Below are 15,000 nucleotides of genomic sequence, written 5' to 3' on the forward strand. Positions count from 1 at the left end.
TTCGCACGCACATGGCAGACACATTCAGTTTATTGAGCAATCCTATTGGTGAACTATTCTTGTACAAAAACGACACACAATACAAAAGTACAATCGTCAAAAGGTTTGTTTTTGGTAACTGCACTATCAGAACTAGTTCAGGAAGTGTACAATAAAGCGTTCTTTGTAGCATAACCAGAGCTAGTGTCGCTGTTCTTAGTAGTAGTACAAGAGAACTAGTTCGCTGTACTACTTGCACTGGGTATATAGTCAGTTTAGACAGTGCAATAAGTGTACTTAGAAAACCTAACCAATTCTATACACTCAAGCACTGGTCCAGTTCCAGTGCATCTAACAAGAGCAAACCTAAAACAAATATGAGAGCTCTCGTATAGCAGTACAGAAGTTAAATTGTCCGAAGATACTACAGTTGTTGTTTAGGAAGATCTTTTTTATATACGTGCAGAATTATTAATTCTTGATAGAAACGAAGTGCAGATTAACAATGTGTTTGTTCCATTCGTTTATGGAAACAGACGGTAAAACTCGACTATTAAGCATGCGCAGGGCAAACTTCAGAAACAAACAGATACACAGAACTCTGTTAGTATTCACTGGCCTTGTTTGGCTATAAATGATAATGGATGCTAGTAGAAAACATACTAGTTAATAACCATGAATAGAATGGTACAGAATCGTCAAGATTCGGAGCAAAAAAGTATATGACCAAACCGAGTAGTGAGATCGAAATAATGTGGATTATCGAACAGTCGGGGTCCTCAGATGTAGATAGCCGAACGCAGTATGAGCCGTGTTTAACATAACCTATATATTATTTATTTATTAAAAAATTTAAGTAATTGTAATTTTACCATGAGTACTTTAATTAACAAGTTTTTTGCTCAAAAATCAGATAAAATTGGAATAATTATGTATGATAAAGATCAAATTATATCAAAAACGTTTAAAGAAATGTATGAAATTGCTGAAACATTATTTGGAGAATTTGAGAAAATTCTCATAAATTGTTATCATAAATGTATAGGCTTAATGATGGAAAAAAATATTTATCTCCCTTCAGTAATACTAAGGTATGTCATTTATATTTAACCTGATTGAGTAAAACATAAATTTCTTTTATTTTATTATTTTTTTATTTATTATTGTTTTAAATTAAATTGTAAAAATATATATCATTTCCCTTGAAAGCCTGGAAAAAACCATTGTTTAAAAGGTATTTATTTGATTTTTTTCTATATCTTATAAATTGTTTTACTTCAAAAGTAATGCAACCATTTACAAAACCAAACTGTTTTTGATTTACTTATTACTTAATATTTTGAATAGAAACATAATGAAGCATCAATTTCAGCTTACACAAACTACATTGTGCATTTACTTATGTATCCTCAAAAGATTTGGTTAAAGGTACAGACAATCTTGAATTAGAATATGTATTATCATTTGAGAATATTGGTAATGAAAACTTTAAAAAGATGTATGAAATTAATATAGACAATGATAAAATGATGTTCATTTGGAAAAATATCACTATACAAAGGAATGAAGCTTTTCGAAATGATATATTTTGTATTATGAAATCTTCGGGGACTACAGGAAACAATAAAATTATTGGGATACCTTACAATTGCATTGAAATGAACACTTCAAGTTTAATGTGAGTTTGGTTTTAATTAATTTTACGCTTAATTATACATAAGATTATTTCAAGTTTCTATCCAAACTAAATAACTATCAGAACAAATCTGATTTTCTTCAAAACAGTCCTTTATAATTTTTTCTATTTCTGTATAATTGAATAATCACCTAGAATTCATTATTCAATTTTAATTCTGCACATTACTTTGAAATGCACTGCCAGAGTAGCAAGAGGTCTTTTAAATGTCAGAGTTTGTAGGGGCTTATGCCCGATCTTTAATACTTGAGATTTATTCATTATGAGTGCATTGAAATAGTTTTATTTATCAGTAATGTATATCTGGTAGTCAAATGTTGGTAAAGAGACTCATACCTTGTAGCTGACACCTATGTATATAGCATTAAATACCGAAAAACTGATTCCTGGCTAATGAGCAAGAGGTTTGAGAAATTATTATATATTTATATTATATATATATGAGTTTGATTTCTCAAACCTCTTGCTCATTAGCCAGGAATCAGTTTTTCGGTATTTAATGCTATATACAGTCGAACTCCAATAATTCGAACTGCAAGGGACCGTAGCAAAAGTTCGAATTATCGAGGTGTTCGAATTATCGGAGTTGTGCACATTTACATACATATATGTATGCATTTCGATGCATCTTTCCATTTTATAAATAAATAAATATGTTATGGGTATATAACATGTTTATTTATTTATTTATTTATTTATTTAAAATAATAATTTGTATACGTTTGAAGAATTTTTGGTCCTAAAAAGGACCGATTATTTATCTTAAAATAAAAAAAAATACATATATTTATTTTTTTGTAAAGAAATCAGCTATGCTAGATTGCTTCATGCTGACGATTTTTTCCTTTGAAGCAAATCGAGTGATTCGACAAAATATCGTCGTCTTACCTCTAATCTGAAGATTCGAATTTTTCAATTTTTTTCAACACTAACAGTTCGAATTTTTTAATACCTTTGTACATACATAATTTATACAAGAAAAATTCGAATTTTTCAATTATTCGAACATCAAAAATTCGAACTTTTCAATTATTTAAACGCCAAAAATTCGAATTTTTCGGTAATTAACACAGAAAATACGAATTTTTTTGATAATTCGAACTTCAAAAGTTCGAATTATCGAGGTTTTTTTACATGTGTTAGTAATAGGAATGTCAAGGGACCGACGCAAAAGTTCGAATTAACGAGGAATTCGAATTATCGGTGTTCGAATTATCGGAGTTCGACTGTACATAGGTGTCAGCTACAAGGTATGAGTCTCTTTACCAACATTTGTATTATGGTAATTTCTTATTTACTACACTGTTCCTAAGTAATATTCTTTAAATCTTTAAATACAGTTATCTATTAATCATACATATAATTGAATATTTTTAAACTTAGTCAGGGAATTTTAAAATTAGATCTGTGGAAAACCTGGAAAATTCAGGGATTTTTCTGTGGTCACCATGATGGTGCCAGCAGGCGAACACAAAACTAATAATTCCTATTATTAATATACAGGGTACCTACTATCACATTTTTTCCATATTTTTAAAGAATGTGCTATCTATGAATCAATTGCCCCATTTAGCAAAATTCTGACAAATTGCCAAGGTATTTAATACATTCTACATAGCGCATTAGAAAGGAATTTTGAAATGTTGTAAGGGTATTTTTCACGAGTAACAAATTATGAGACCTCTCCCATTTGTTCCTTGGAAAGGAATAGAACTTTGCAATTTTCCAAATGGAATGTACGCACCCTACCAAGAGCTGGAGCTTAGGCGAACCTTAAAAACGAACTCCTCAAGTACAAAGTTGATGTGGCTGCTATTCAGAAAGTGCGCTGGAGAGTTTCAGACATTATCAAGGCCATACATTGTACCATACTGTAAAGCGGGCCTGCCCAGAATACCTTGGGAACAGGTTTCGTAGTAAAAAACTTGCCACACAGAGTAACTGACTTCAAAGCCATCGATGGATGAATGTGCCAAAGTCAAGTACTACTATCACACTAGTCTGTTTGTATGCACCAACGGAGCACACCGGCGAGACTATCAAAGACAGTTTCTATGACACATTGAAACAAGTGTATGACAGCATACCTGGGTATGACCTAACTAACTATAGAACGAAAGAGCTAACTCACTGAACATCACTGAACGAGTGATTGGTGACTACCAATCTGGCTTCAGAAGAGGTAGAACAACGATAGGCCACATATTCACCATCCACTGTATCGTTCACAAGTGCTACGAATACAACATAAAAGTGCAATTACTCTTCATAGACTACCGGCAAGTTTACGACAGTGTAAAAATCTTTATGAAAAGTTGAGTTAGGTTAGACAAGTTAATAAGACTGGTGGTCATGAACCTACATAACACCAACTCCAAGGTGAAAGTAGCCGGCACAGAATCACGCCGATTAAATATTTATGAGACTGCAGACAAACCCGGGAGGAACCCTACTCAAGCGATTAAGACAGAAGGTGGCCTATGCAGACGATGTTTACTTGCTAAGCAGAAGAGAAATAGAGCTTGGAGAGGATTTCCGGACATTTAACGAAGAATCCAATCGAGCTGGGCTCAGTGTAAACGAAGTACATGTTCTTGTCGCGCAACCAAGACCAGGCAGACACGGCAGCATCTGCGGTAGATAACTACACCTTCGAGCATGTTGACAACTTTAAATACCTTGGCTCTCCCATAACTGAAAACAACGAGACTGCACTGGAGATACATGACAGAGTGAAAGCTCGAAACAAGGCGAATTACATTGACCATAAGATGCTGAAAAAGAAAGGATCTACCATATAGTACTAAGGCCAATTATCATATATGCTTCTGAAACAACCAGAAAAATGACTGCTAGAGATGAACTGAGACTCAATTCGTGGGACAAGAAAGTAACCTAACCTAACTTCGGCGCCCAATCCAAGACCAAGAAGAATGGCGCATCCGTACTGACACTATATGGAGAGCTCAGCCTGGTAGGAGAAATCAAGAGTGCGAGGCTTGGTCACGTCGTACGGATGCCGGAGGATCGAGGCGTCAAACTTTTATACTGGCAAAGGCCGGAAGGCCGCAAACTACCAGGACGACCACGCATAAGATGGCTTGACAACGTAGAACAGGACCTAAAACAACTAAGAGTTCGAAACTGGCGGAGAAAAGTACATAATCGAGAATAATGGAAGAGAGTTGTCCGGGAGGCCAAGGTTTTTCAAGAACTGTACCGCCAATTGGTGAAGTACATTCAAAGTATTTTCGAGGAAGACATCAGTTGACACACTTGAGACCAGAATAAAATGTGTAGGAAGGTGTAAAAAATGTACAAAAATTTATTTGAATAGAATAATAGCTATAAAAACTTATCTTTTAATCTTCTTTAGTGTCAAGTTTTAAGTAAAATTTCAACGAAAAGAATATTTTAGAAAAAATCAGATATTAAGCAATACCTTTGACAAGATTGACATTTTTATACTTGAAGATTCGAAACTTGTGATATTCCTAACAAATACTAATTTTTATTTCAAAACTAGTGGGTACCCTGTAATATTATAGGAATAGAGGATAATAAAAATATTAATTTTGTTTATTCCAGCAATGTATTCAATATAACATCCAGTGACATAATATTTTGGGGCACACCACTTTCCTTCGACCCATCTTTGATAGAAATGTTAATGGGTTTATTAAATGGTGCGACAATCGCTATGGTCGCTCACCATATTTACATAAACCCAGAAGTATTATTTGACATTTTATTCAATAAAACCCATATAACAGTTCTTCAAATGGTGCCTTCTGTTTTTCTAAGATGGAATGATATGGTTATAGAGAAAATATTTTCCAATACTAAATTAAGAATATTAGCACTGGGCGGTGAAGTATTTCCTAAAAGATTATTGGAATTCAAAAGACAAGATAGCTTAAGATTGTTTAATCTTTATGGTGTCACCGAACTTTCTTGTTGGGCCACTGCTCATGAAATAACAGACGAAACTGTTGGAGATGACGTACCTATTGGTACTTGCTTAGATGATACCATTATAAAGGTATATGATGAAAATAATCTAGAGATAAACAATGGACTAGGAGAAGCCATGATAGGTAAATTGATTTTAACATTAGAATCCAATAAACTTTTTAAAAAATTTAGACCCTCTGGTCTATTATAATTCAATAATTTGTTTTCTTATTAGGTAAAATTACAGTGCTCGACATTCTTTAGACAAATCTGTACAACCTTGGAATATCATTATATATTGCTATAATCCATCAACATCAAATGTTTCAGTATACATCTTTCTCTGTTTTCAAGAAATTGTATATTGAATTTTGTATTCCTTATCTTCAAATAGATTTTTAGATTTCTCTCAGAAAACTTATAAACGCCCAAAAGAAAGCCCATTTCTGTACTAATAAGAATTATAGAAGACAAAATAATAATCATGACAGAGGTTAAAGCGATGAGTACTTCTGTTAGGGATTGGAAATGCTTAGATACACTTATTGAATCAGGTAAAAATAAAATGGTGACTCTGTTGTGAGTACCAGTCACTGGAAAAGACAAAAATTTTGTAGTTGGTAATCTAGCAAAAGATGGGACCCAAACACCATTTGTATGTACTAAAATAAATTTGTGAAATCAACTCAGATAAAATGTTAGAAGAAATAGAAAAAAAGCAACAAAGACAACATTGAATCACTGGAACCATACAGAACTACTAGTCTCAAATACGTTTCTAAGAAAGAGTAGAGAAGAGGGAACAACAGATCGGTGAATCATCACCCCATCAGCATATACACTTAGATACAATGTGTTTGGTATAAACATCATCAGAAATTGAAGAAATTCTAATTCTTGAATTAATCAATTTTTTTTTCTTTGAAAGTTACAATTTTGAAAATACTTAATGAGGTTTTGTTCTAGGTAGTCAATCAAGAAAGTGTTACATTAATAACGAATTAACAAAAACTGATATACCAAACTTTAGAAAAACAGGCGATATAATTCTGATTAAAAATGGAAATTTGTTTTACAAAGGTAGAAAAGACAAAGTTGTGAAACGTTTTGGTCACAAGATCGGTCTCACCGAAATTGAGGAAACTATTTTCACTCATTGTAGCCTTGTGAGCAAATGTATTTGGAGCAATAAATACAACAAAATATTAACTTTCGTATTATTAAAGGAAATGCAAAGCAAACATACTAAAGATCGAATACTGGAGAAAATTCGTAATAAATTGTTGCATATTTTGTCTGAAGCAAGTTTCCCTGATTATTTTGATTTATTACAAAACTTTCCTTTAACTCCTCATGGAAAAGTAGACGAAAAAAAATTAGAAAATTTTTATGCTATGAGTTTAGATAACTTAGAATATGATGTACATAAGATTTTCAAAGATCTTTGGTGTAAGTACCTTGGACTTGATACTAAACATTTGAATTTTTTAAAAAATCATAGTTTTTTGGAATTGGGTGGAAATTCTATCACTGCAATACAGTTAATTCAAGATTTCAAAGATTTGACAAATACTGAATATGTCGACGACTTGAGTGAAGCTCTTTTACATGATACTTTTTTTAATTGCGAAGAAATCGTAAAACGGTTTGGTAGACGTAATATTTTGAAAAGGACAATGGATGATGATTCAGAGAGAGAAAAAATAAAACAATTAAAGAAAGAAATTAGTCAGGTTACAGTATTATGGAAATACAATCTCAAAGCTTGTGTTGATGCCTCGCCCTTAATTTTTAAAGATAAGTAAGTTATAAAAATAATAAATAATCACTTTCAGTGTTAAAAACATTGATTCAATGTCTGTATAAATTCTTAGTTGAAAGGATTTAACCTAAATTCTAATGGAAATGGCAATGTCTGGTTACCGGATGGCATTCTTAGATGATTTGGCTTCATAAAGTAGCTAAACATTCTAATAGTTCGAATTTTGTTAGGATTACAATGTTAATACGTTATTTTATAGTATTGGAACTTTCTGTATTCTTCTAATCGATTAATGCGATATCGAAAGTCAAATTACTTTATGAACACCCTGTATATATAAGCAGGAAAAACCTAGTTCTTTGTCCAAGTAAGTTCTAATTGCGTTTCATCATAAATTGTGATTATTTTAACCTTCGTGTTATGAACTCAAAATTTGAAAGTGCTTAAAAATTCAACTTAATTATTTGTTATCAGTACTTTTAAACTATTTTTCCTCATAGCCGGAAAGCGGTGACCTTTTATCATAGCTTGGAATAGACTCCCTTCCACTCTTTCGTATTTTTTTGTTATTGTTTACCAGTCTTGAATTCCTCTCTTATGACTTTTATTACCTTTGTGTACCCTCTTTTCATTGGTCTAAGCCATAATTCTCCCTTCTTTTTACCCCCTAGTATCCTGAATATTTTTCTTTCCCATATATCATCTAACTTTTCTTCCTCTGCTTTGTTAAGAATCCATGTTTAGCCTCGGTAGCTCACTGTTGTTCTTATTATTGCTTTGTATAGATATATGTAGGAGATTTTTTTGGAACTTATCTTATTCGTTGCTCCATATTGTCAACTTCTCCTCATTATCCTTACTTCTAGATTTCCTTCCTCGTCACCATCGTCCTTGATAACAAATCCAAGATCGTTCTCATCACTTTTTCTCCATTCAGTTGTAGTGAAAAACTTCTCATTGCTCCTTTCCTCTGTGGTGTTGACATTATTATAAACTTCAATTCACGGTCTCTACTGTTTCTATGAAAGCTCTGTCAATTTTCTTAAGCTTGTTTTCTGATCGATTTCACGTACTATCCATTCTAATACTATATTAAACAGCGTAGTTGATAATCGATCTCCCTGTTTTAATCCTGTACTGGTCTGGAAACATTTTGACATTCTTTGGTTTACCTTTATCTTCATTTTTGTATATTCGAGTGTCATTTTGGTAAATCATGCTAAACGTTTATGGCTACGACGGTGGCAAGTGACTAGTTGGCTTTTCCAAAATTCCTTACCACTGTCACTTGCCCCCTGTCATGTAAGTGGAACAGTATAATCAACCTCCTACCTCCAACTCAGAAGTATACTTTGAGAATATAAATACTTGTGTTTAATAATTGATGTTGCAGTATTAACAGCTGTACTGAAGTGAATACAAATAAAGCATACGTGAGTAATTTTAAGAATTTAATAAAGTGAAAGTGGGAGATTTTGATTGAATGCTGTTTCAGTGCATTGCGTAGGCTCAAAACGTACTTACGAAGTACCATAAGTGAAAAAATATTAAGTAATTTAGCAATATGCCACGTTCATAAACACATATTAGATCCCTTATTATTCTTAGCACTAGCTCAATAATTTATAAATGTAAATGATTACAGAAAAACAGTTTTTGTTAAATTTGAAAAAAAGATAAATTAAAATAAAGTCCAATCAAAACAAACTCATTTAATTTTCTTAACAACAATCCATTACTTTTCATAAGATACAGCGACGTTCAACAAGCCAATGTGTTTGAGAGTTAAGTTGTTGTGCCACTGGCTTTGGTAACACTCATCTTAAGCTTAGATTATGCAGCCAAAATTAAAAATTACCATTATATTAGCAAATTAAATTACTAGTTGAAAGACACTGAAATGCTATTTCTAGTTTATGCAAAAAATACTTAGTTTAATTCCTTAATTTTGTGAGGTTATGAGCACAGAATACGTTAGGGCAGACTGTATTGGTGGTATTGTTCTTTTACAACATCCTTTTTCTTTGGTTGTGGAAATATTATTCGCGTTATTGCGCGCAGATTAATTTTATGTCAGTTTTCAAAATAGAAAAAACCTACAAGGGCTTAGTACATCAGGCATGGTGGTTTTAAGGTCTCCAAACACTGTAGAAATGATATTTCTCTACTGTCTTCTGATTACTTAGTGAGCACTTAATTATAGCACCTCATTTTCTAACAGTTTCAAAGATGAAAAATCATCCCCTAGACGTATTGCATAACTCATGGCTTTTATCACCCATAAAGTTGAATGTATTGCAATGTTTTATTTTTCCCGTTAAAGCACTTAAATATTCAGCATTTCAAAAATTCATTTTATATTTTTCCTTTTGTATAGAAGTATCAGTTACCCTGAATTTTTCTCCCGTTCGCATATGATTTTTTTCATCTAAATTTCCCACAAGCACCTTATGTTCTTGCTTAGTTGATATCTGATTGAGTATCGATTTTAATTTTAGAGATACCTGATTTTTAGATTCGTAATCTCACGGAAATTAACTCATTGACTCTTCGGCACCTAATAAGGACCTTATTTTTTTACCTCAATTATTTTCATTGCGTTGTTAGCATCAAGTTTTCTTAGCACCGCAACTTTGAGTAATCCGGTGCTGTGAAAATTACAGAGCACCTAATTTGGCACCTGATTTTCGCATTTCTTAAATGCAATTTCCTGACTTTGCGTTGCTGTCCATTAGATGATGGAACACTGATTGACAGTGTCAGAAGCTTTGCACATTTATATGACAAAAAGAACCTATACAGGGAATTTCTATTGGTTTACCAGTAATTTATAAGTATCCTTAATTTACTGCATAAACCAAGAAAATACCACCAAGAAAGTTTAGTTTAATTTTGATTTTGGCTGCATAAACCAAGGTTTAAGTACTACAGAAATCTTCACACACTAATAATTCTAAGGGTATTAAAATGAAAACAAGTCACTCTTTTCTCTTTCTGGTAGCTTTTAATATTAACCTTTTTTTTCTTATACTTTTGTTTATTCCATTGACAAAGTTTCAATATAATTTTTCAGCAATAATGACGTACGGATTGCTGTTGGTAGTTTTTGTAATTTATTCGCTGTCTTGGACGAAAGTGGCAAAGAATTATTCAAAGAAGTCCTCAGTGGTTCCATAGAAAGCACTCCTACACTCTCACCTTGCAGGACCTACTTGTATATAGGATGTTTTGATGGGACATTGCATTGTATAAATTTTGAGGATAAACAAATAGTTTGGCAATTCAAAACTAAAGATAAGATTAAAAGTACTCCAGTTTTTTGCAATGATGGTACTTCAATAATTGTTGGTTCTTACGATAAACATGTCTATAACTTATGTGTAGAGGTGAGTGTTTTTAATATGAATTCTTCAAGTTATTCATATGGTTGCAATGAAATTTACGCAGTTTTTTTATTTTCAATTTTTGGCTAAATTCAAAGCTAATCCAAAATTTTAAATCAATGTGTTGTTGACATATAATGAAATAAAGTGACGTTAGAATATTTGTGGTATTTTTGTGAATTTTGATCGCGCTCAACTTGAACACACATCAATTTCTAAATGACATAACTATGATAACTTCAATCCACAATCAGTTGAAATATATATAAACAACTCAACAGGCCTTATAGGCACAAGACTTGGAGTCGCTCTATTGCTTTATCTCCATATTTTCCTTTTTGTTCCTTCTCCCCTTAACAAGGATCTTTTCACCCAACTGTCTTCGTCCATTCTGACTATTTGCCCCATCCAACGAAGTCTTTTTACTCTAACTACATATCCCATCTCAGCTTGACCATACAGTATTTTCAACGTTTTGCTCTCGCACTCCTCCTAAAATCCTCCTTAGTACCTACCTTTCTTTCCCATATGTTTATTTTTTTCTTCTCTTTTTTGTTTCATGATCCAAAACTCATGGCCATACAGCACCGTTGGTTGTATGACTGTGTAAATGCGTGCGTAACTTGGGGGCTTTTGAAATATCTTTTGATCTTAATAATCTAAGGGTGAGAGATGCAGTCTCCACTTGTTACTAATTATAAGTATTTTATACATATAAATTATTTTATCAACTTATTAAATAATGGTCAAATGTATGTTTAATTGTGATTTTCTAATTTTTAGAACGGGTCAATAATTTGGAAAACGGGGGTCGATGGATGCGTATGTTCAAATATACTGATAGATAATTACTGTGTATTTGCAACAACTACATTCGGAAGCTGTTATTGCTTGTCTGAATGCAAAGGATATGTAAAATGGAAGTTTACTTGTGATAGTCCAATTTTTGGAACACCTAGCTTATTATCGAAGTATCAACAAATATTAGTACCGTCTGTTTTAGGTGTAATATACTGTCTGTCTTCAGGAAACGGGGATTTGATATGGAAGTTCGAAATTAATAGCAATCTGTTTTCATCATTAGTATGTTTTCAAAACACTGTAGTTTTTGGTTGTCACGATAAAAATATTTATATATTAGAAGTGTGTGGAGATACATATAAATCAGTCAAGAGTTTTTCTACCGATTCTAAAATATCATCAACTCCGCTTATATATCACAATAATGATGTTACCGTTGTCGTCGGTATTTCTAATAGGGGTACAATTTATTTCATAGATTTCGAAACATTAGTTCTTTTAAAAAAAGGTAGTTTACCAGAAGAAGTTTTCTCATCTCCTGTACAGTATCAAAATAACATATATGTAGGATGTAGAGACAATAACTTATATTGCTTGACATTTTAATTGAGTAAAATCACCTCTATGAAATTGGCTTACTGATTTAATTATTTTAAAATTTCGTTGATGCTAATCGATAGAAATGATAAGAGAGAAAAGAAAAATTGTTAGAGAGTAATTAACGAGTGATTTTTTTGCTGGTATCTTTTTGGCAACACTGTTTTTGACAGATCACGCGTGAATCGTGTCTTGTGTCGTTGTCAAACTTGTTCAGTTAGGTCTATTTTTTAATCATGATTCGACTTACGAACGAACAAATTATTGAATTTTACTATCAAAATTCATACTCGGTCAAGAGCGTGGGTCGCGCACTTCCAATTTATAGGCAGTTTGGTCGGCCTACTGAAGGAACTATTCGGAAGCTTGTGACTAAGTTTCGAACCCAGTTTACACTATTGCGGCTGTATCCACAAGTGTTACTGATGACCGTGAAATGTCGTTCGCAGCAATTGGGTCTCTGTTACTCCACTACGTAGGAAATTTTGCGAAAGTATTTGGGTGTAAAACCTTATAAAATATGGCTGGTGCAAGAATTGATGCCACATGATATCTCACAACGCCTAACATTTGGTGAATGGGCGCTGGCAAAGTTGGAGAGAGACCCACTTTTTTATCGACAAATTGTGCTCAGCGACGATTCTCGTTTCTGGTTGAATGGATACGTCAACAACAACAGCATAATTGCCGCATCTGGAGTAAAGACCAGCCAGAAACACTGCAAGAGCTACCAATGAATTCCGAGAAAAGTCACTGTTCGGTGTGGATTTTGGGCCGGTGGCATCATCGGCTTCTTCAAAAGCGACGATGGTCGGAACGTTACTGTGAATGGCGAGCGCTACCGTGTGATGATTGACGATTTTTTTGCCCAAAATGGAAGAATTGGAATGTCTGACATGTGGTTTCAACAAGACTGTGCCACATGCCATACAGCACGCGAAACAATGACCAAATTGAGAGCCGCCTTTGGTGAACACTTCATCTCACGTTTGGAGCCCATCAATTGGCCGCCTAGATCGTGTGAACACCTTTGGACTATTTCTTGTGGGGCCATGTTAAGGTTAATGTCTACAGGGATAAATCAGCAAAGATTGAGTGGAAGCCAATATTGAAGCATTTATTCGTGAAATACCGGCCAATATGTTGGAGAGAGTATGCCAAAATTGGACCTTGTACATGGACTATCTAAAGCGGAGCCACGGCCAAATTTGCATGAAATCTTCAAACATTAAATTATACTGATCGTTCTATTGACTCTAATAAAGATTTCATCAATTTTTTCAATTTTTTTTTAAACTAAATCCTATACCTCTTTAAAAATCACTGATTAGTTTTTATATAAAAACGATTTTACTTTATTGTTTGAAGTTAGCTCTCTGGAGCGGTATTCTTAACTCACTCCTCTCACAAGCGAGCGATCATCAAAGGGAGTGATTTAATTGGTAGCGATATTGAATTTACGCTCCGCCTCACTTCAGTCTGTAACGAGACATGAATGTGAAAGGACGTAGACGATCACTCGTATCATCATGGAATCATTGAGAGATTCGGATATTGATACAAAGTTATTTATAAGTGAAATTCAAACTCGTTACATAATATGGAACCAAAAAAGCAGAGAATTTAGTGATTATATTAAAAAAAAAAGGCATGGGAAGAGATTTGTAATTTGTTTGATAATGGGCCTTCCAAATTCGTCGATGCTTTCGTTTCCGTCTCCGGCGTCTTCGAGGTAACAAAGCCAACAGTAGTGTTTCTTCCTCGGAATCTATTTTGTTAATGAGTGTATTGTGCGCTACAAACAATTATACCACGCGACCGCGACGCATTCATTACGCGCCCGCTCCGCCCCGTAGCCGCTCGCAAACCACCTATAATGATAAGACTGTAACCTGAAACCATTTTTTAATAGTAGCAGCTTATGAACTGTGAAATAGATACATGAGTGCAGTCAATGCATCCAATTATCCTAGGTACATTATATTTGAAAAATAACCTCAAACATTTCAAATTTATATTCAACTGACAATAAATCTTAAGTAGTTTTTTCTTTCCTTTCTTCTAATATCATTTAACTCAGGAAATTTATTCCTGTCTATTGAAACTCAATAATTTTGTGAATGCATACTCACTGATGATTGGGAGATACCCAAACAATTATTATTACGTACTACCATTACCAAAAAACCTCAATGCTGCCAATAACTAAATGAAATCATTTCAATTTAACGCTCAGAGAGCCTTAACAACTTTTAATGGTATATCAATTATATACCTAGCAGCTACATATTTGTAATAAGTTTATATAAATCAAAACCAAATAAAAAGTAAAACAGTTCTTACTGCTGTAGTTTATACAGGATCGTTCAGATATATTTTCATTGTGTCATTAAGTGTATCTGGAACTTTCTTTGGTTAGCCGAACTATTTTTCTAAATTAATCATCAGTGTTAAATTAAAAGGAACGTCTCTTAAAACAACTCAGTGGGGCTCTGCAACAGTTTCTTCTTTTTGTTCCAGCAGTCCAATATACAGAAGATCATGTATTACTACAATCCCTTATACGAGGAAAATTGTTTTTTCTTGCTCTGCAAACCAGACCTCCACAACTTTTATTACCGCCTCGTTAGAAGAAAATTTACGACCTTTTAAACTTTTTTTCAGTTGAGGAAAGAGATGATAATCGGACGGAACCAAATCTGGTGAATAAGGGGAGTGTTCTAATAATTCAAATCCTAAACCACGAATTTTTTGCATGGCAACATGAGATTTGTGTGCAGGAGCGTTGTCCTGCAAAAACAATACACCTTTGGATAGTTTTCCGCGTC

General features: G+C 33.4%; 1 protein-coding gene across 1 annotated transcript; it reads left to right on the top strand.

The window, feature by feature from the left end:
• The first annotated feature begins 585 nt into the window (after positions 1-585).
• Positions 586-13,448, top strand: LOC130902387 (beta-alanine-activating enzyme). The gene is made up of 6 exons (XM_057814493.1): positions 586-1,070; positions 1,352-1,657; positions 5,264-5,772; positions 6,596-7,430; positions 10,465-10,777; positions 11,558-13,448. Exons 1-6 carry the CDS (start codon positions 853-855, stop codon positions 12,179-12,181), a joined length of 2,805 nt encoding a protein of 934 aa, XP_057670476.1. The 5' UTR covers positions 586-852; the 3' UTR covers positions 12,182-13,448.
• Positions 13,449-15,000: the final 1,552 nt, after the last annotated feature.

This window comes from Diorhabda carinulata, chromosome X (genome assembly GCF_026250575.1).
Source record: "Diorhabda carinulata isolate Delta chromosome X, icDioCari1.1, whole genome shotgun sequence".
Taxonomy (NCBI): domain Eukaryota; kingdom Metazoa; phylum Arthropoda; class Insecta; order Coleoptera; family Chrysomelidae; genus Diorhabda; species Diorhabda carinulata.